At 27.5% G+C, this 21,983-nt stretch overlaps 1 protein-coding gene across 13 annotated transcripts in view; it reads right to left on the bottom strand.

Moving 5' to 3' along the window:
* LOC139095806 (small conductance calcium-activated potassium channel protein-like) overlaps window positions 1-21,983 on the bottom strand; it is a 121,318-nt gene that overhangs the window by 47,509 nt on the left and 51,826 nt on the right. For all 13 annotated transcript variants that reach the window (XR_011544896.1, XR_011544898.1, XR_011544895.1 and 10 more), the window contains exons 3-4: window positions 20,986-21,763; window positions 20,892-20,921 (exon numbers count right to left, since the gene is read on the bottom strand). Coding sequence is in view for 10 of the 13 variants with exons in the window: in XM_070647283.1 (XP_070503384.1) it covers window positions 20,892-20,921; window positions 20,986-21,738 (783 nt within the window). In the remaining 3 variants the exon portion in view is untranslated. The remainder of the gene's footprint in view (window positions 1-20,891; window positions 20,922-20,985; window positions 21,764-21,983) is intronic.

Genomic DNA, 21,983 nt, shown 5'->3' with positions numbered 1-21,983 from the left:
AAGACAGAATCTGCATGTAGATTTATTCTGCCGCAGAAAAATCTACCAAAAATTTCATTTTTTTGCAAAATCTCTATTTTAACAATATATTACCTGTTAATTATTTACTATTTATGTTTAAATACATCAATATTAATGTTTCAAAGCTTTAAAAATATTGTAGATCATTTAAAACACATGTAAATCGAGAAAAACAACTTTTGATTTTCAAAATGCCGTTATTCTTTGTTTACATTTATTTTCGTACAATTTTGCATGAAAATTCCATATAAGTTGGTATTAAAAGGTTTAAAAAATTAATATTGATGATTTCTGACATTAATAGCATATAAATAATAGGTAATATATTGTTAAATTATGGATTTTGCAAAAAAAATAAAATTTTTGGTAGATTTTTCTGCGGCAGAATAAATCTACATGAAGATTCTGTCTTCCTGTAGACATTTTTTTGTCTACTGGAAGACAGTTGTCTGCGGAAGATTAAATCTACCGGAAGACACAATCTTCCGAAAGACAATTTTATTTATCTGCAAGAAGACAACTTTCTTCCGCAGATAAAATCTTTATAAAGAAATTGTCTTCTGCAGAAAAACTGGCAGATTGCAACACTGTATGCGAGTAACAGGAGATGAAATTCCTGCGGAACACAATTTCTCTCTTGAAAGAAACAAAGAAGATAATAATATATTTTTATGATCCTCCTTAGAAGAAGTACATTAGATTCTTCGTTTACTTCTACGTTATTTTTCTTTTAGATTAACTTTAGAAAATGGTCGCTTGTAATTAGTCACTTCTTTATAATAAACAATTCTAATAGTCGTCAGCATTTGATTTAATTTAATTCTATCTGAAATCGGCAATTTCTACGAGTTTACTTATTCATTTAATGATGTTATCCTGGCATTTACAGTTCATATTACTTTTTTTATTCTAAAAGATTTTTTGGTTCTGTTACAAAAAAGACATTTTATACTTTCCAAATTTTCTATTTATTATTATCGTTCAATGTTTCATTTGTCTTGATTTAAAGCTTAATAAAGTTTGACTTTATTGCCTGTGATAAGAAAAAAGTACACGCAATGAACAGTATAGCAAACATTTTTTTCTTTCATTACTGTAAATGGATTGGTGTTAAAGTTAGGGATCGTAAGAGAGAAAAATAAAACATTTGTGCCAACAAAATTATGAATAAGAGAAGGAGATACGATGATAAATTTTTATTGATGTTTTAGCGCCATAAAAATGTTTTATAATATAATATGCCATCCATAAACACAAACTGACTACGATGCATACACATTGTCACTTTTGCGCTAATCCTTCTAACTCATTCTTTTGTTCTTACCGAATTGCTTTCGATCATCATTAACTCGTAACTAATGCGAGGCGCTAATGTAAAAAAGTTTTGAAGGGATATAGCAAATGAAATTTTTATCGCTTTATTTTGATTATGAATTGAACAATTAGAGAACTGGCATTCGTTATCCCGAAAGACACATGGCCGTCAATTCAGCTGGGGCGATGTCACGGTATCCCAAAGTCGGATTTTTTTGCCGTTTCTTTACCATGTGCTTTCCTTTAATATTTTATATCCACTTATGCTAGGTTTTTTACTATGTTGATTTTGACCACATCATAATCTTAATTTAGACAAAAAAATGGCCATCAACACTCTTTCATTTTATTAATAAGCAAAAACCACGCTAAGGAGCGTGTAAGCTTATCATTGTGTTCATAAGCTTTTAATATGACTACGCTTAAAGTACATTTACATGAAAAAATCACGCACGTGTTCAATGAATTGTGAAAAATTTCCTTTTAACTTCCATCTTCCACAAGAAAAAGAAATCAGCATGGTTAATGGCAATTTCGCAGTAAAATTGGCTTCTTCTGTTCATTTTATGATTAATTATTTCCTGTACATTGTGAATCTTTTACTACGATTTTCTCTTAAATTTTTATAAGCCTTTTTTAATTTTTTTAAATTTACAATAAAAAATAATAAGAGTTCGTTCACTTATTACATAACGCTCTTGAGATTTTGATTCATCTCAAACAATGTGTAACGTAATAAGCAAACGAAGATAATGCAAACTTAGTGAAATTTTCACTAGAAATATTTGAAGTTCGGTCATGAACCGCAGACCTGCATTTTCTGCATTTTAAATGCTCAGGCCTTCAGTTTTCGGCATTTAAGTCGCCTTGAGTTTTTGTCTGTAGGCCTACAATCGGACGGTCCCTAGGAAAATTAACAATAACATCTTGTTATTAGTTTTATTGTCAGAGCTTTTAATCTAAATAGGATAACCCTTCAATTTTATTAGTCACCCTATCATGAAGGCACAGAAAAAATATTGCTTGTCATCGTAATTCTAATTTTTTATTTTGGTCTTCTTTTTCCTCATGACAACTTTACACATTACGAATGAATAAGAAAATACACACTAAGCATGTGAAATATAAAATCGGATTAAAAGTGATGAAAATTTAAAGAGACAGGTGTAAATTGGAAATTAGATTTGTGCGACATGGGTCTCGAAGCAAAAAAGAAAAGGAAAATTGAAGCGTTATGGATCAGATGTATGTATCATGATTGAATTTAAAGTAAATATGGGAGTTGATTTTCTGTAAGATTTTGGAATAAGCTTTGTCATACTTTGGAGTACTATTCAAATGTGTCGATGGGATTTTACATTTTTCTATAAAAATATAATTAAAGAAAAAAAAGTGAAAATAAACTTTTTTTTTTTAATATTTCGCAACTGACTTCTCTCTCATCAATTGCAAAATAATATTTTTAATTTAATTCAAATAATTTCCCTCATGAAGTTGCATTAAGGAAAAAATTATAAATATAAACGAAACTGCAATCATGTTACAAACGGTTTTAATAAAATTTGTCGTTGATTTTTATTGACGTCATTTAACTGGAGACAGATTGTACAAGATTTTTCAATTTTTTCTTGAGTTTATATTAATCTCCTTTTAGCAAAGTAAATAACAGAAAACAAATTGTGTAAGAATACATATATAAAATATATAGCTATAATATTAATGTGGATTGAGTGAATTAATTTATTCAAAGACATTGTTATGTTTCATACCAAGAAAACGACATGAAGTGAAATTGCAAGCATTAATCAAGATAATTTAATTTAAAGAAGAGAAACAGAAAAATCTATCTAGATAACCAAAGATGACGAAAATCTATCCACAATAATTTAAATTAAGAAACAAAAGGTGAAAATTCAAGACATTAATTAATTTGCAACTGTCACTCTTCATAAATATGTCAATCATTTTGCGTAGATTTTTTTTTTCGTTAACTCATTTTATTCTAATAATTTTAATGAGAATAACAATTTTGATTGAAAGTTTTAGTTTTTATGTTCACAAGAAAAGAAAATAAGTAGATAAACAATTTTTCTAGCGAATAAGTTTTCTCGAAAAATAATAATTTATTCTAGAGAGAATAACGAATGACAAAGAAATATTGTAGCTGAGGTTACGATGAAAAAATTTATAAGTCATTATTTTGATATTTTAATCAGAGTAGATATTTTCATTTGTTAAATAAGATTTAAGAGTACTTGAAACTAAGTTCACATAATATTACCTCTTACTCCCTCTAGAGGAATAAAGGGAATATCTCTAGATTTTGAAAATTGGTTGCAAATCACGTATTTATTTCGCATTTATGATTCAAAAATTATTCAAATCTTTTAAAGCATATATAGGTTCATATTTGGTTTATATTTAATTTTTATTCCTTTTGTGCTAACTCGGAAGTATAGGAAATTTTTATTTATGCACCAGTGAAAGACCCATTTAGAATAATAATGAAGAAACTATAATGTATCATACAAATTTTTCAACACCCTTGATTATTTATAGCACAATATTTAATCAGACATTCGCTATTCTATAATTGGATGCCAACTAATAACGACAAATGAATTCTTCCATTTGTAAACTACAATGAAATGCTCATTGCAGACATTATGATTTCTCGTTTTATTATTCCATTGTAACGTTTTTTGGCTCTATCGTTTCGAAAAACAATTATGAGTCATTAATAAATTTCATTGATATTGCACAGTGGTTCCATTTTCCAAAGCTACATTCATCGTATTCCCATAGAAACTATTAATATCATTGATCAAGATGTTTACCAAACTTTTTCTTTTAAAAAGAGTAATAATATTTCATACAAAATAGTTTTAAAGAACACCTTTTCGATGCCTTTGTATTAATTTATCCTTTTGTTTTATTTACTAAATATTGAAAGTTTATTTAAACACTTGCGTTTTGTAAATAACATTGTTGAATAAATAAGGAGAAATATAAGCCAGTTTTTGTGTCATGTATTGATTTTGTATGTGTTATCTAACGTACAGAAAACTACCAATTAAGTATGAAATATTGATTATATCAAAGTATACAGTAAGCTATTAAAAAATGACTGAATGAGCAGAATGTTTCAAATAAAAAAATTGTAAAAAGTTAGAAATTTCCTTTTTTGTACGCTTTTTAGAATTTAGTGCTGATTGAATAGTAAGGACTTTTATTATTGAATTATAGAATATTTCTTCAGAATTCCTCGAAGTTGACTCGGATTTTGTATAGAAAAATCCACTCAAATCCATATAAAATTCAAATCGACCTTAAGCTCTGGTTAAAACTAAAATAAAAAAATTACTTGGTAAATACCTTTACATCAAACTGACAGAAAGACAAAGTTTCTCATCAACATATTTAATTTATAAGATATTGATCAAAATAAACTAGGCACTAGCGTGGAATTGATTATTTTGTCTATTTTCATTCGCTTTTTTATACTTTTTCCTCACCATTGCATCCACTTCATAAATTATTCACAATCATTTTATCCTATTCATAATTCAATAACGACGAACCAATAATTTGATACATTTTTCGTGTTTTTTCACATTCATTTTATTTAAGTGATGATAATGAAATAAGAAAATATGGTTATAAAGAAATATCTAAAATACCTCAAAGTGATACGATAAGGTGCGACTGCCTCACCGTCTAGTCATTGATAGTAAACAAAATAATTTTTTAGCATAATTTCATCATGCAAAAAATAAAGTTCTTGAGAACTTTATGTGTTTATTAGTGTGACTAATGCAGTTTTTATGCTTTATTTGTTTTTACTGCTTATTTTGCAGGATTCTTGAAACACACACACGACATACTATGCTTGTTTTGATAAACTAAAGCTATTCCCATTCTCAAGTCATAATAAATATATTAGAGGAAATGCAGACACGACAAAGAGTAAAATATTATTGACTGTACAACAACATTGAAGACGATTTTTTTTTCCTTTTTGATTAATTTTTGGAGGGTGGCTCGAATATTACTATTAAACTTTAAAACTGTTAATGGTCAGTTTTAGAATTTATCAATGATCAATTACATTTTTCGTTCAATCCCTTTTAACAGCAATTTGTAATCGAATCACTTTTCACTTTCAAACTGTCAAATTACACCCTTATACAAACAACTCATGGAATCTTCCCCAAAAATTACATCCAAAAAATCAAATTAGGTCAATTTATTATGCTCTTTAATCTTTTCGTTATACACAATTAGGTCATTTAAAGTTAATTATCATGTTAATACTTAAATGGAGATTGAAATAGGTCACGGTTTTTATCCGCTTACTGTTCTTGAATTTTACTTAGAATAATTTAACCTCTTTTTCGTTACTTAAAAAAACACACATAAATGTCAACAACACAATAAAATAATTCCGCTTAATTAGGTAGCATATTGAAGTACATCCAAATTTGTACTTAGCTGAGCTTAAAGACAATTCGATTTTTAAAAAGAATTAGGCTGACTCTAATCGACTTTTCAATACAAAATCTGAATTAACTTCTAACTCTAATTAAAAAGAAACCTTATTTTTTAATTTCCTTAAAGTCCTTAACTAACTTCACTTTTTTGGATCCCGTATGAATTTGTCGCAAACTTCGATTAGTCGACCCTATGTCTAGTAGTAAACATGCATAGTTTCACAAATGTCAATTTTTAACGACTAATCATTTTGATTTCTACTCGGAAATTTATTGCTTAAAATAATTAACTTCAAATTATGGTTATTAAATCGTGTACTTTCTATTTCTTGTCAATTGAGACATAAGTACGCGTAAATGTAAAAACTAATTATATTTCCGACTTCGGAAATGAACACATATAAAAATAGAGATGTAAGAAAAGCAAGAATAATTTTTTAGCTTGCTAAATAAATAAAGTAGCACAAAGGCAAATCGTTAAGTAACAGGCAAGATGAAAATTTATGTCTGCTACTTTGTAAGTTTACATCAAGTTGAGATGCTTAAATAGAAGTGAAAAGAAAGAACAATGGAGTTTTAATTTTTCATGAAGAGAAAAAATTGAAATTGGAAATTCTATTTTATCCTTTTTATTTTTCAATAGCTTATGTTTATTGAACTAATTATTACATTATTTATTCGATGTTTCGTGTTTTCTTATCATAAATAATTGAGTGGTTTTGTAGTGCATTAGACATAAATTAGGACAAATTTCTTGGAAAAAGTTCCATACTAAGTTAAGTGGAATGTTGAATTTAGTTGATTAAAAGAATTAATTATTATGTTTGAAATGAATTTGGAATAACCGAAAATACCCACTCTGGCCGTCTTGTCTCCGAGCTGAGGCCGGTCTTCATTGAAAGAAATTAACTTAATAAAAGAACGACCCTAAAGGTGATTACCAATGTTCGACCAATCCAATGAATATCACCAATTTTTTTTACAATATCAAAAGAAGTTGAAAAGAACTAATACAAATGAAAATTCAGCAGTTATTACGAAATAAAAACTTTTTCTTCTTCATACATTAAAATTCACAAATTTCATTAATAATTTTTTTTTCTTCTTTTGTTACAAACTAAAACCACTAACGGAAGAAAAAAAACTTCAGAAAATCAATATTCAATGCGTAAATTTCGAAAAATGTTTTCATCAGACTTTCAGTCGTCAACGGTAGCTACAAAATAAGCGTCAGCGGCAAATTTTGTACAACAAAATAATAATGATAACAAAAGAATGCGTGATGAACCGAAGAGAAAAAAAAATATATGTATTCATCAAATAAGGGAGTGTAAATGGAGCTTACGAAATATGAAATATTTTGCGCGCGGCATTAAATCATAATTTACGTCGTTCTGATGAAAGGAATAAAAGAATTAGGAACGGAAAGAGATAAAATGAAAAATATTAAATGAAAATATGAGGATAAATTATGATGGATATGGAAATTATTTTTTTTTGTTTTGTTTAGTTCAAGGTTTGCTTATGTTTTGAAGGTGAGTTGTCGGAAATGTTGTTTTGTGCAATTTTTTGACGACATTTTTGAAAAAAAAATCATTATTTTGGACAGTTTCATGTTGTCACCAAATATGTCAAAATTCGAGCTTACTATATTTATCTTTAACTAATACGATATTGTCTATAATTTATACACATTAAAGAAATTATAACAACATAAATTAAATAATGCTCAAAGTATGAGAGAAAGAGAAAATGAGAAAGAGAGCCGAGATCTATCGGCTTACAACTACATCTTTGCAGTATCCGTGAGCACATTACACACATTTTCCATTTATGTGCAATATTTCTTTCCAAAATTTTCTTTTTCTTCGTCTTCTTCTTATGCTAATTTTCATGCTTTTAAAATTTGTCTTTAAAAATTTATTTTAAAATTTTATCATGAAAATTGGCATTCGATCCTTTAATTTGGACTTTTTCTAGTCAGTAATATTTCATATTTAGTTCAGAAAATAGCACACATTTTGGATGAAAAAATAATGAGAGAATTGAAAAGTTTCCAAAAACTTTATATTTTTTAGCATTTTGATGGCTCAATGAAGGCGCCAGGCTTATTTCTGTTCCATTGTACCATGAATCATTTTCATGTTACAACAGATAATTGAATATGGAGGAAAAATACATCCAGTAAGAGATAAAAGTCTATTGTTGTAGAATGTTAAAAATAAATTTAATTGAAATGGGGTTAAGAGGGTATATCGAAAGAATGGAAGAGGATGGATGAAGAAAGTTTTGAATATTGTACCACTTGTTAGCACTATTTTTCAAGTACAAGAATAATTTTTAATTTTTAAGAATACTAAATTTTTTGTTGGAAAATTATTCATATTCATTGCAAAATTAATACATAACTTCTGGAACTTTTATGTCGATAACAGCTCAAAATATTTCAAACTACCTTAAACCCAACAAAAAAAACCAAAAAGTCCAATCAATTTCAATTCACAATAGAAACAACAACAATAACAATAATATATTGTAGTTACAGCCACGACATTAATGGCTTCTCTCTTTTAACTTCAACTTCATTTTTCATATTTTCTTCTTTTCTTATTTTCATTCCCATATTTTTTATATATATATATATATATTTATATACAGTGGTATTACACACCTTTTACATTAATTTTTTACATGCGATTGTTGGGAAAAATTTTCTGTCTTATCACTTTTTTTCATTCCTTCATGAAAATTTTTTCATTTTTATTTTTCCAGTGCATTTTAAGACAAAAAAAAAAACACAAAATCTCTTACACAGAAAATATTTTTGAGGAGATTAACACGAAATTATTGTAAAACTACAAATATCTTTTCACTATTTCTATTTCTCCTCAAAAAATATATTAATATTTTCAATTTTCTTTCTTTTTTCTTTCTTGAATTAATTTTCTTTTTTTGAGAGCTACGTCATGATAGCGTTTAATGTGACTCGAAATCTAAAGACAGACTGAGAGATTCTCAGCAAAAATTTTCTCAAATACAGAAAAAAAAATTCTTCCTCTTCTTTTGCAAATGAAAATATTTACTGTAGTTGTGAATGGATATTTTCTCCCAGTGGCACAGTAACACAGAAATATTATGACTGTGTTGGAGAGGATTTCATGGAATTGTTGGAAGCATTTTCTCTCCTTGCTCTTTATGACTTTTTGTCATCAGTGATTTTTCTATCAATGAATTTCTCTCTTGTTCTTTGACACTCTCTTTTAAACATAAAATTTTATGTATTTGTGCTTCCAAAAAAAATTTACATTTTCCACAGCTTTTCTTATCAATTTTGCAAATGCACTTGTTTAATTATCATTTCAAAAATGAATGCCTGTGGAACAAAATGGAAATTGAAATTGCGGAAAATAGACAACCGGGCGATATAAATTAATTTATTTTGATAAATATTAATTAAATATGTTATTTCTACAAAATCTCCTATCAAACATTTAAAAATCTTCCTTAGATAGCTTTAAACAAGTATAAATGAAACCGATTGAAGCACATTTTCCCTAATACATAAATATAAATCAGGAAGTAAACTCGGCGACTTAAATAAAGAAGCCTCTGTCATCGAGCTTTTAAGGCTACAAATAGAACCACCTCAGTTTGGTGTCCATATGACTGCCTATAATAGGCGGCTTGCATTTGGTGCTGATAAAACCAATTTGGCGGAGTCTTAAAAGCTCCTTGATCCAGCCTTCTTCATTTGTATTGCATGGGAAGATTGGGAATTTGGAAACAACAGTCTGCAATTTGACAAATTTATTTTCAATTTTTATTTGATATTTAAGAATCATTTTTCATCTTTCTTCTTTTATTTTAGTATTTTTTATTTTCTTTTTATTATTGAAATTCTATTTTAAGAAAAATAAGAGATCTGAATATGAATATAAGTGACACACGTTTATAGGTTGAAATGTTTTCGATGATTAATAATTTGTTTATTTCTATAAGTATTAAACTCGATTGACACAAATGAAAAAGGCTTCTCCACGGCAGCCAGTTACGACGGTTGAATTTTCTTGGCGGAGACTTTCTGATGCTATAAAATTATTTTAAAGAGATTATAAAATTAAATTTGTATACGTTATCAACACAAATATTTTATTTTGACAAAATAATTTTGAATCTTTTAAATTGTTTCTCAAAATATGTAATTGAAAAAACCGCTAGATTTTGATATTTATTGAAAATTAAAAATTTATAACATACTTATTCATAGCATATTGCCAAACAATTTTCAATGAAATTACCAACTAAATAAACATAATAATATGTTTTCTATAATTTGACATTACTATTAGATAAAGTACACCCTTAAAATAGTGTCAATTATTCATGACTGAGATTATTTTCGTAACATACTTCGACTGTGAATTATTTATTCACGCTTATTGAATTATAGGAAGTTAGTTATAGATAAGAACGCGACATTGGTTCAACTTCAAAGTTAAATGAACATTCAAAGTTAATATCATTCGAAATTCTGAGTATCAATTATTCAATTGGTAATTTAACTATGTAAAAGCTATATTTTTGTGTTTTAATGAGGTACCATTTTCCTTTATTTTCTTTTAAACTTTTTGATTGACTTATGTAGATCAACTATGTTTAACTTACCTTTAAATTCCATGTAAGTTTACGATAAGTAGATAAGTTTTGTTTAAAACTATATTTTAGACACTCTTTATCAAAAATTTCATTATTCCAATATAGCCTTCCCTTGAGGATTTAATGAAAAATTGATTTAATATTTCATAGTGTAGTAACAATAATTATTTAGTGAAAAATCATTATTGAACGATTGTTATAATATTAAAAAAACTCGTTTCGATTTATTTTCATATTTTAATCTCTTTAAATATTAAATTGTTTCAATTTACCTCAAAAATAACTATTTTAATAATACTTATTTCGTTTCTATATAATGTATATAATTTTTGTGAGTTTTGTATTTTATTTGATGAATACGTTAATTTTTATAAATTGATTACCTATATTGTATGTTAAATAATTATTTGAAAATTGATTCATGCAAAAAATAAACTCATAACTATTTCAGATCAAAACTTTCAATTATTGAGCTTTTAAGTTTTTAAATAGGTATTTTTGAACATATATATTTATATGCAATTCTTAAAATCAAGAAATTAATGTTTTGGAAAGAAAAATTATCAATATAATCAATATCATATAAATTTTCAATTCTTTTCAAATTTGTATTTAATCATCCAATAAAACAAATAACTTCCAATAAATCACAATTTAAAACAACTTCAGATTGCAGGTGTTGGTTGTCAAATTTCCAAACAATATATAAATATTTGTGGAACAAAAATAAAATTTATTTTCATTTCCACCTTGATTTCAATTTATTTTTTGAATTTTTTATTCCCAAAACACTGAATCACTTTTTAAAAATTCTGGACATGAAAAATTCATTTGACGATTGTTTTAATTGCTACTGAAAAAAAAACTTTCAATCTGCAATCGTTAAATCGAGACACCTAATTGAATGAAAGCAATCAAATAGCCATGAATGGAAAAATATTGAATTTCAGTTAAAAAAACCTGTCAACAAAATCGACATTATTATTTAAACTTTAAAGCATGCAAAAACATTCAGTAACAACAACGAGACTTGGATATCTATCTCTTAACAGGACATGCATTAAAAATGTTCTGTGCATGATATAAAAATAACAGAAATGGAAAGGGTTGAGGAAAAGCTGAATAAATAAGTAAACATATGAATACACAACAAAATAAATATAAATAAATATTTTTTCCAACCCGACATTTAAAATTGAAAATGAAAAAAGCGGATGTTTAGTGCACGACCACAACAAATACACACAAACAGGCTTGTTCATTTGTTTCCCGAGTCTAGCTTATGAGTTTATTTAAAATAGTAAAAGCTGAAAGATGAAGAAATTTTGTTTCAGAAATAATTTTTTTTATATGCTAAAATCTTTGGGTTCATTAGGGAATTAGAGAGTTATTTATTTTAGATCAGTTAAATAACACTTAAAACCTGATTTCGAACCATTCTACTTTTTAAATGCGCAGACCTGCAGTTTTCGACTGTACCGTATAGTTCGACCAACGCTTCAGGTCTGCATTTGTATCTATTTAATTTTTCAGTTAATTAAAATGGGATTCAATCAGTAGTCCATGATGCGAAATCTTGCAAATATGAAACTTTAGAGAGAACATACAAGAAATAATAACATGCATGTTCAACAAACATCAAAAGCTTAAAAAGATAGATAGAGAGAGATACCGTTTTATCATATGCAATTGTGTCACTAGTTGCCTCTGTTAGGGCTCGTCTAAACTTTTTTCGTCTGCTTTGTGCAAGTGTTTGGGGGCACAGCAATAATCCCTTGATGATGTGAATGAATATTTTTTTGTTGTTGTTGGTTGCGTTGAATGGATGTTTGTTGATTGTTAATGTAAGCAAATTTTTGAATCATATTAATTTTTTTTTTCAATATATATTAAGGATTAAGAAAAGGAATTACTCAGCATGGAATCAGAAAAAAAAGAAAAGAGACACAAAAATAAATGAGTGGCTGGATGGCCTTCAAATTCATGAAAAATTATAATTCATAGTTAGTACATACGAATAAATTTTAGTGTAATAATTGTAATTAATATGTATACTGAATGTAATTATGGTTTCTGTTTAAAATACTTAAACGCATTTTTTAAATGAGCGTACTAATAAATTGTATAAATATAATCAGATTTTAAAAATTAAATATAAAATTCGAATTATTTTGAGTTAAGCTTAAAATTTGTTGAAAAACACTATCAAAATGTTCCATATAAGGAACATTGGAACCTACGCCAAAATCTCACTGACCTAAACCACATTTTTCACATTTTCTATAACGTGTGCCTTTCGGGACATTTACGTTCCTAAGGAATATGAATGCAATAATTATGGAATATTTAGTTATGTGTATATGAAGCTTATGCGCTTATAAAAAAATATTAGAATTAATTATACACGTTACAAAAAATAATACTTTTATCATTATTATTTTTATGATGGTATGACATTTTTTTTCTATATCCTCATGGACATAGACACATTCAAATGCATACATACATAGCAATGTGAACATACACCATGAGTGAAAGAATGTGACTTGTACGTTAAGAGGATAGAGATAAGGATCAGTTTATAAGCTGTGTACACATGGATGTAAGCATGTTGATTAGACATCAACATAGTGAAATAAGAAATAAACATAAATGTTGAGAGTAACGGAAAAAAACATGAAGAGAGCAGAAATAGAAAATATAAAACAGAGAACAATGATGAAAAAATTTAGAAAGAAATAATAATTAAAAAAAATGATGAAATTTTTTTTAATTGAATCTTAAAGCTTTAGATGTGCTAGATAATGTTAATTGGATTCCTTTAGCGAGAAAGACTGTTGAGATTTTTATTAATAAAATAAACAACTAGATGTGTGGAATTTTTAGAAATTTTTAAGCACCAATATATTCTGTTTTACGCGTTAGATTTGCAATAATGCAATAATTATATTTTAACAGTTGCCCGAGCTTCTATGGTGATTTATATATTAAATGTAAGAATTTGGATAAAAAATTTTAATCATTCTTTTTACTGTACTCACGATTGATATAATGACTATACAATACATGTAGAACATCGCCTTATTAATTTACTCTAGAAAATATTTGTTCAATAAAATCCATTCCTAAAGTTAATGACTTCGTGCATCTTCAAATATTGATTTTATCTTCCAGTATTTGATCATTTTTAGTGATTTGATTTCATCCTTACAATTTATATTTGATCATTTATCAATATTGATATTTGAACTTCCTTAGAAACTTTTTTTTGATTCGTTTGACTTGCCATTTTTTATATAATGTATCAAGATATTTTGTATCGAAAGGGTCATTATTTTGTTTCGTAACATAAGTGAGCAATTTAGATCAAAATATTACTTCCGCAAATTTTTTATTGATTCAATCTTTTATGACAAAACTCAACTATCTTGATGATTATTTGACGGATAATATATCGGATCTTATTTTAAAAAATTAAAGAATCGAAAATAACATATTAATAAAAAACTGACTTTAAATCATTGATTAAACTTATTAGTTAGTCATAAAACAGATTCAATTACTTTTGAAATCGATTTTTGGCGACCTTAGTCGTCTATTTATTTTTTGTGTTTTGACTTCTTTGAATTAATAATGATAATTGTCAGATACTTTTCAAGAAAAACATCAGTTGGAATACTAGCGTTCTGACTTATGTTAATGTAGTATTCAAGAAAGAATTTTAAGGTAACATGAAATGATAAAACCAGCCGCAATTTTAAAAAACGTCATCAAACTACACATTTCAGTTCTCTTTAATTTAAAACTTTATTTAAACGGGTAAAAAATATTGAAAAACACACAATTTATATTTCATGAGAATCATTATGGACATTACGTATGTCAATGCTGAATGTTGATGGAACACTTATTGATTAATTTAGAATGACAGGCGCATCCGACTCCATATTGTCACAATCACTAAAATTATATTTAATTTTACGAGGTCGATTGAAAATTGCAAATAAAGATTGTTGATTAAGATCGACATGCAACCATAATATGCATGAGTTTATCAAAAATTTATTTCATGCCAGTTATGGAGAACTGACGAAATGTATTCGTTTGATTTCTTCGAATTTTTGATTTTCATCATAAATACTTCAAACTCAATTATTCTCCAAAATAATGGATTGAATTTGAAATACGAAGAAGACAGCAATCGTAGTGAATAACTACAGACCAATAAGCAAGGTGGGAAATTTCCCTCTTTGATGGGATATTTTTAAAATTTACCATCAAAAGTTTTTTTCCATCATATTGTTTACCGCTCGCTCTTCATCCAAATTAAAATGTAAAAGGAAACAAATTGCGACATTTTTATTAACAGAAAAATATAAGTTAAATAAGAAGAAAAAGTTTCTAATTTCTTTTCTGTATAGTGAAATAAGTGTTCCTACAAACATGATTTTCTTTATGCCAAAAAACAATTTACATAAAAATTAAGTAAATTTGTTGCTCACAAAAAATATGAAAAAAAAGCAAAAAAAAAGAAAAAAATTTGATTTTTTTGAAAAAAGATATAAAAATAAACTTTCAAGTCAGCATCATCATCAACTCAGTCGTTGTCGCTCGCATTAAAATTGCAAATTTTTACCGCGCTGATTTTTAATGAACTACACCAAGCGGCTGTGGAACTTGAGAACCACAAAATAAATTTTCACATTTCTCCTCTCATTTTCAATTTTTCTTCTTACAAAAACTCGCCATCTGCCAATTATTACGTTATGAGATGTGAAAAAATCAATCAGACTGTAATATCTCAAGCATCTGAAGCGATAACAAAAAATTTTCGCAATAAAAACAAAATGCCACTAATCAGACATCTTGCAATTTTGCTGTTCTTTGCCCTTCTCGCATCTTGAAAATTTTTCTACAGTAAATGGATGTAATATTTTGTTTATTTGCAGATGCCTCTCAGTGACTCTTATTTTTATGACGTCATAACGGATAAATGAGATAAACATAATCAAATATTTCTGAAGATGAAAATTTTATAGCGATTATTTTCGTAGTTTGATTCAAAATTGGAAAAATTAAGCATAAGATAAACACGATTTGGACAGTTTTTGTCATGTTCTGTGATGTTCTATGTCAGATTTTAAATTTAATAATTAAGATTTTATTATTAATTTATTTATTTTGTGTGATGGGTATTTCATTATATGGACTACTTTGAATTGCAAATTTTTATTTTTGAGTTTACAAGTCTCCATTTAAGAGTCCGATTAGAGTACAATGAAATCTTACTCCCGGAGTACTGCCAGCTCTGATTTATGTATACGTATGATAAACTAATATGAAAAAAATAATCTATTTTTGCTTTTTTTATTCAATTATTTCCAATTATACGCGGATAAAATGATAATCTTTCAGTAATATTTCACCAAACATGTCAGTTCATCTGTCATGTCAAAGTAAATCTTTTTTATATCCCATTCAAATATTTAAGATAATTTACTTGTTTCAAATTTTAATTTTAAAGAGAAAAAAATCTAAAGCAGTGGTGAACAACCTGTGTGCCACGGCACATTTGGGAGCCGTCGAATTTTAGGAAATGCCATGAACTATACGTCGTCTACGGTTTAGATCAAGGCTTATCACCAAGAATAAATGGTTGCCAACCACTGGTCTAGATTGAAGAGCTCATAATGTATGCGGAGGTATCTCTCAAAAGATTAAAGTTAATGCGCATTAATCACCTATCAATTTAAGTATTCTTACTTAAAATACTTTAATTTTTTAATTTATTCAATATAGTGTAAATAAAATACAGCCCATGAAAGCAATTAACATTCTGGCGAGAAAGGAAAAATGAGTAATTGAAAATTTTATATAGATATAAACAATTTAAAAATTATTTTTTTTTTTTCATAGCATCAAGCTGCGTTTGTATGGAGAAAAGAAAGCTGATTAATTAATGCCTATCGTAAATTATTTTTGATGTACTTTTTCTGATGGAAATATCAAATTTATTTAATAAAGTTGTTTATGCAATTCATGCTGAGCTCATAAAATTTTTATTGATGACTTTATGAGGCACCTAGAGGTTGAAAATAGAGGTTAATTATATTTTCTTAGGTCTATATTTTTTTTAAATCTTAAATTAGATTATCATAGATTTTGGATTTTCCATTTCAATTTTTTTTAAATATTACAATTCTATTAATACCTTGTAGATAACTAAAAAATTTCTATTCTTTTCTATTCTTTGATATTTTTAAATCTTTTCATTTACGTTAAAATATGTTAAAACTATATTTATAAATATTAATTTACCGATAATTCTGGTTTCTATTGGGATTTATTTAAAAAGGACAAAAAAGTACGGAATGGCAGACAGAATAGCAAAATGATGCAATATAAATAAAGAAGCAGCCAGCTGTAACGGTGAAGTAGTAGATGATAATGAAGTTTATGAGCATAAGGGAGTTACTTTAGAGCTGAAGATAGAAAATTTATGTTTATGCATTCAATTTATTATATTTAATGCGTTTAACCCGTTGTATGAAATAGATAAGTAATAGAAGAGTAAAAGCGTACCATGCAGAATCATGAGAGAGACTGATAATATTTGCAAAATTACACAAATTTTAAAGAAATCCAATAAAAGTAAAATCAAAAATTTCTAGCTTATTTTAAGCCTAACATCATTCATTCGCTTTTACTGCGTATACTACACACGCATTTTCCATAACATTAAAATACTGTACATAAATAATGTCGTATGCAATTGCGATTTATAAAAAGTATATGTATTGCTCAATACAGAAAAATTATTGTAATAGGAAAATATGTTCTTTAGTTGTACATACAAAAAATGGTAAGGAGCTTACAATATACATAGAAGAAAAATGTCATGATAATAAATCATTTTATAGCATATGATCATCATTGTATGTTGTATTTGATAATGGAAGTTTCTTTTTTAGCTTTAATGTACGATGAGTAAAAGGCAAGAAAAACTTTGCAAATATTGAAAGGACTGGCAAGAAAATTAATTTGCTATGTGAAATAAATTGAATAAAAAAATGTAAGAAGTATTAATGGCACTAAACTTACAATAAGGCATTCTAACTGCATGTGAATGCTTAGTGTATGCTTGAGATGACTAATTATCTTTCTTTAGAATATTTTTGCTCGTGAAAAATTGATAAAAAAGAAGCAATGTCCACTTAAGTGAACTTAAACTCACACTTTCAGAAAAAATGTATTTTTTATCTTGAAAATTAAACCATAAAATTTATTCAATTTTTTCTAATGTTAAAACCAAATTAAAACTTAAAATGAAAATGGAAATAGTAAAATAAATTGTTAGTTTTGAAGTTTGTGTGAAGATGAAGAAAATTTCTTTTCATTGAAATAGGTTAATAAATTTTCATAGCTTTATTTTATGAATCTAAAGCAGTACTGCCCAAACATTTTTTAATGAAATTCTAATAATTTATCTCAATCTTAATTTTAATATCCTTAAAATCGTGTTATTTTAATTTTTTGAATAAAATATACCCGAGCGACATATACGAAGAAGCTTTGTCACGGAACTTCTAAAGCTACGCTAAACCTCGATTACATCTGGTTGCGAAATTTGGCAACGTATCGAAATCTTCTTCAATTGTGTCGCTTGGGGCAGTTATCTTACGAAAATCTATTCCAGAAAATATGCGGAAATAGAAAAAAAATAAAATAAGTTAAGAATATCTCTTCATTAACACGATGATGCTTCTCTAATGATAAAAATCTCGAGACGTTTAAGTACGACACAGAGAAAAGAAAGAGAAAAAAATAGTCGAGAAAAAATGACTAAAAATATCTTTAACGGTTTTGCTTCTTTCGTCAGCATATTTCGTTCCTACTATTACATTATATTCTCATGTGATGACGTATGAAAAAATATCATCTAATGAGCATCATAATAGAGAGACAAAGAGACTTGGCACAACGACAAGGATTTTTTCTTTTAAACAACTTTTTCTTGTTTTTTACTAGATTTAAAGTCATTTTATTTTTTGTTCGAAAGAACAGTGAAAGGAAATTTGTTTGTGCCCCATGGGTGTGGAAAAGTGGAAAATATAAAATTTTACAGAAAAAACAAAAGATAATTTACTATGTTGAGAGCTTGAGGAATGAAAAGAGCGGAACATGATGCAAGAGAAATTACTATGTTCCTTCCTGAACATGCAGCTGCTGTTGTGATACTATTGTATATGCTTTTTCTTATTTCTCTCGGATTAAAACGAGAATAGCGAAAAAAATGGTCGAGCTTCATTGCAGTTGAAAGAAATGAGAAATTTTTTGAAAGAAATTGAAAATTTCCTTTACAATAAATGAAATAAATTATTTGAGTTAATTTTTTTACTATAGAAATGCAAAATGCAAAGAAATTTCAGTTATGAAACAAATACCAGTTTTGAATGATCCGAGTCCGTCAATCTTCAAAAATATCGAGAGAATAAATTACCGGTTATTTTAAATTTGAACTGTATGCAACCAAAATTAGTTGTATCTTCTGAATTTCTTTATACTGAAGTATAAACATCGTTGGTAGTAAATTAAATCTTAGAGGAGTCTTTAATCAAACTTATTATTAATAAGCATTATTACAACATAAATGTTTACTTCTCAAACAACGTTTTATATCATCGATCAATTTTTTTAATCAAGAATTTTCCTTTAAAACCCTTTAAAAAATTATTATATTTTAATTAACTCAAAACTTTTTAGGTGATTAATGATGTTCAACCTTTACCTAAAAAACCTGTTAATTTAGTACCAATTCATTATTCGATCTGATTTTCAACCATGCCTTCTCAACAGAAAATTAATTGCTTTATAAATCAATCAATTAAATTCGAATAAATTTCATTTGTTTGATCAAATCAACCATTAATCTCATAAATTCCTTGTTAAAAACAGATATATTTTTTTGCTGATCTTGTAGATTCGAAAGAAATGATAATTAAAAATACATAAAAAATAAGACACAAATAATGTGAAATAAACAGTCACTTAAAAATGAAAGAAAACGAAAATTTATTGTTGAGAAAATAAAAAAAATGAAGAAAAAAAAAGTCACTTGAAATAGAAAATGTTTTCTTTATGTGAAGGTGTAAATCTGTTGGAACCAATTTGAATTGTAACTATGATTTATATTTTGTAAACACATTGAAAATCTTATTGTATGACAAATCAAATAATACGGAAATGACTTTGAATTCATCCTGGAATGTATGAAATGATGTTAATTTTATAAGTATGTTATACAGTCGGTAAAGATGTTCACAAATTATTCAATAGTGATTGCTATTTATTGGGCTTTCCAACATTATTTTGATTTTGATGTTCCTCAAGGTGACCATCTGATATTCACAAAATATCAGGACATTCCGAGAAATAAATTTCTTAAGAATTCAGAAAAAAATATTTTCTGTCTTGTGCTTGAATGCGAAACTTCAATAGAAAATTATCAAGATTTATCCGATATTTGTATTGAGTTCTCGATTTCTTGAAAATTCGGGACGTAGTTGTGCTTTTTCGTGGCCCAATCTGGTCACTACAGCACAAGAGAAAAAGTCAACCTCGGACTGGAAAAATACAGCAGATGGCCAACCTATCGATGTTGTAAAAATATAAGCTTGAACTCAATTAACAAGACTTTTCTTGCTACATCATGCTGACTTTCATCATTTTGAGACGAATAAAATGTGAACTTGTTTGCTCATTTTTCATAATGAAAATAAAATGTTTTGACAAATTAAATTGATTCTTATTTTAAGGAACTTCTTTTAATATTGTTAATTTAATATTTAAATAGTCCCGGAAGGCACATGACTTAGCAAAAGCCAAAAGTATCATACCAAGACAGCGTTCCTCAGACCAGATTTAATAAAATCCTTCGTCAGTTCAAACTCAAGTCGGTAGAAAAAATTATTTAAAAAAAAAATAGCTCTTAATTGGATTTTGTACCGAGTTTAAAAAAAGGAGAGGACTTGAGCTACCTAAAGCTACGCTTTTGCGTCAGAAGTAGATCTATAACTATTTAGTCTCGAAAAATCAATTTTTTATTTATTTCTTTAATCTCTATAATATTAGATAATTTAAAGGTGAATAAAAAGTAAAGGTATTTAAATTTTAAATACGCACCATGATAAATATAAATATAATAATAATAATAATTCAAAGTCATTTTCGTTCATTAGATATGTTCATAAAATTGTTTATATCTACAAAAAATTCCTCTAATATATGATCGAAAGTGAAATATAGTGAGATATAAAAAATAAAAAAAATTTGACAAGTCGGTAATGCAGAATGTGAAGTTTTTTTTTTCAAAACACGCCACAAAAAACTTAGAAAAAGCTTTTTACTTACATTTTTGAATGGTCGCATGCCTCCTGACATCTGGTGGAGAGGATTGAGAAATTATTTAAAGTTTGCAAAATTATTGTTTGATTCTACAAGTTACCTTTAGTGCTTCTCCAGCTATTCCAGCAATCATATCACCTGGATTCTTCAATTGCCCGAGGGATGCAGTCTGATGAGCTAAAGTATGTCCATACATACTGGGTTCTGGCTGTGAACTTTGTCTGATAATTCTCGATGATTTCGATGGTGATCCTGTAACATAAACCGGTGGTATTGTTGTCGAATGATGATGAACTAACAAATGTGGCCTTAAATGTCCATGGACAATGCTATCTTTAGAAGTAGAACGATCCAAATAAATTATTGAGGTAGGTGAGGTTGAAGAACGTCGACATGTGCGACATCTTGTGGTCGGTAAAGGCGAAAGGATTTGTGAATCTTCTCCGTTATAATTATCGGATGATATAGAAATTTGAGGATATGGTGAAAGAGGATGACTATAATTTTGTAACATATCTGGTGCGGATCGATTCTGTTCATCAATTCTATAGTCATCTGCACTCTCCTCTGAACCACCCATATTCGTTCCAGTAACTGAAAGTTGTGGACTAGCAAGATATGTTCGATCTTGTCTTATAAGCATCGGTTTCGTTGTTGATGTTGAGGCTGTTGCGGAGGTAGGCGTGATTGTATTGGAATTAGTGTTGGTCGCTTGTTGCTGTTGTCCATTTGACGTTGGACCATTATTAAGCACTTTTGAGACTGTCTCTGTTAATAACTTCGAAGTTTCATTTGAAGATGCTGAATTTTCAGCATTTGTAATTTTTTCCGTTTCCTCAGTTGAAGGCTCCATTTTTTATGTCTTGTCACTTTTAATTCTGTAATGAATAAGATTTAAAAAATAATGAAAATATTGAAAAATATTCAATGCACTTTATAGGATTAGAAAAATGAGAAAATAAATAGAGTGTGAAAGTTTAATTTCACATTCCTTTTCTCTCTTACATTTTTTACTTCATTTCAATTATTATATTGTATTGATTTTGCTATTATACTTGTACCATTTTCAAGATTGGTTGAATAAAATGTTTTTCGAAC

Source organism: Chironomus tepperi, unplaced genomic scaffold (assembly GCF_022539635.2).
Source record: "Chironomus tepperi strain 1889 unplaced genomic scaffold, CSIRO-AGI_Ctep_v1 contig_376, whole genome shotgun sequence".
NCBI classification, from domain to species: Eukaryota; Metazoa; Arthropoda; class Insecta; order Diptera; family Chironomidae; genus Chironomus; species Chironomus tepperi.
The sequence above is the reverse complement of the archived record's forward strand: the minus strand, read 5'-3'. Positions and strand labels throughout refer to the sequence as shown.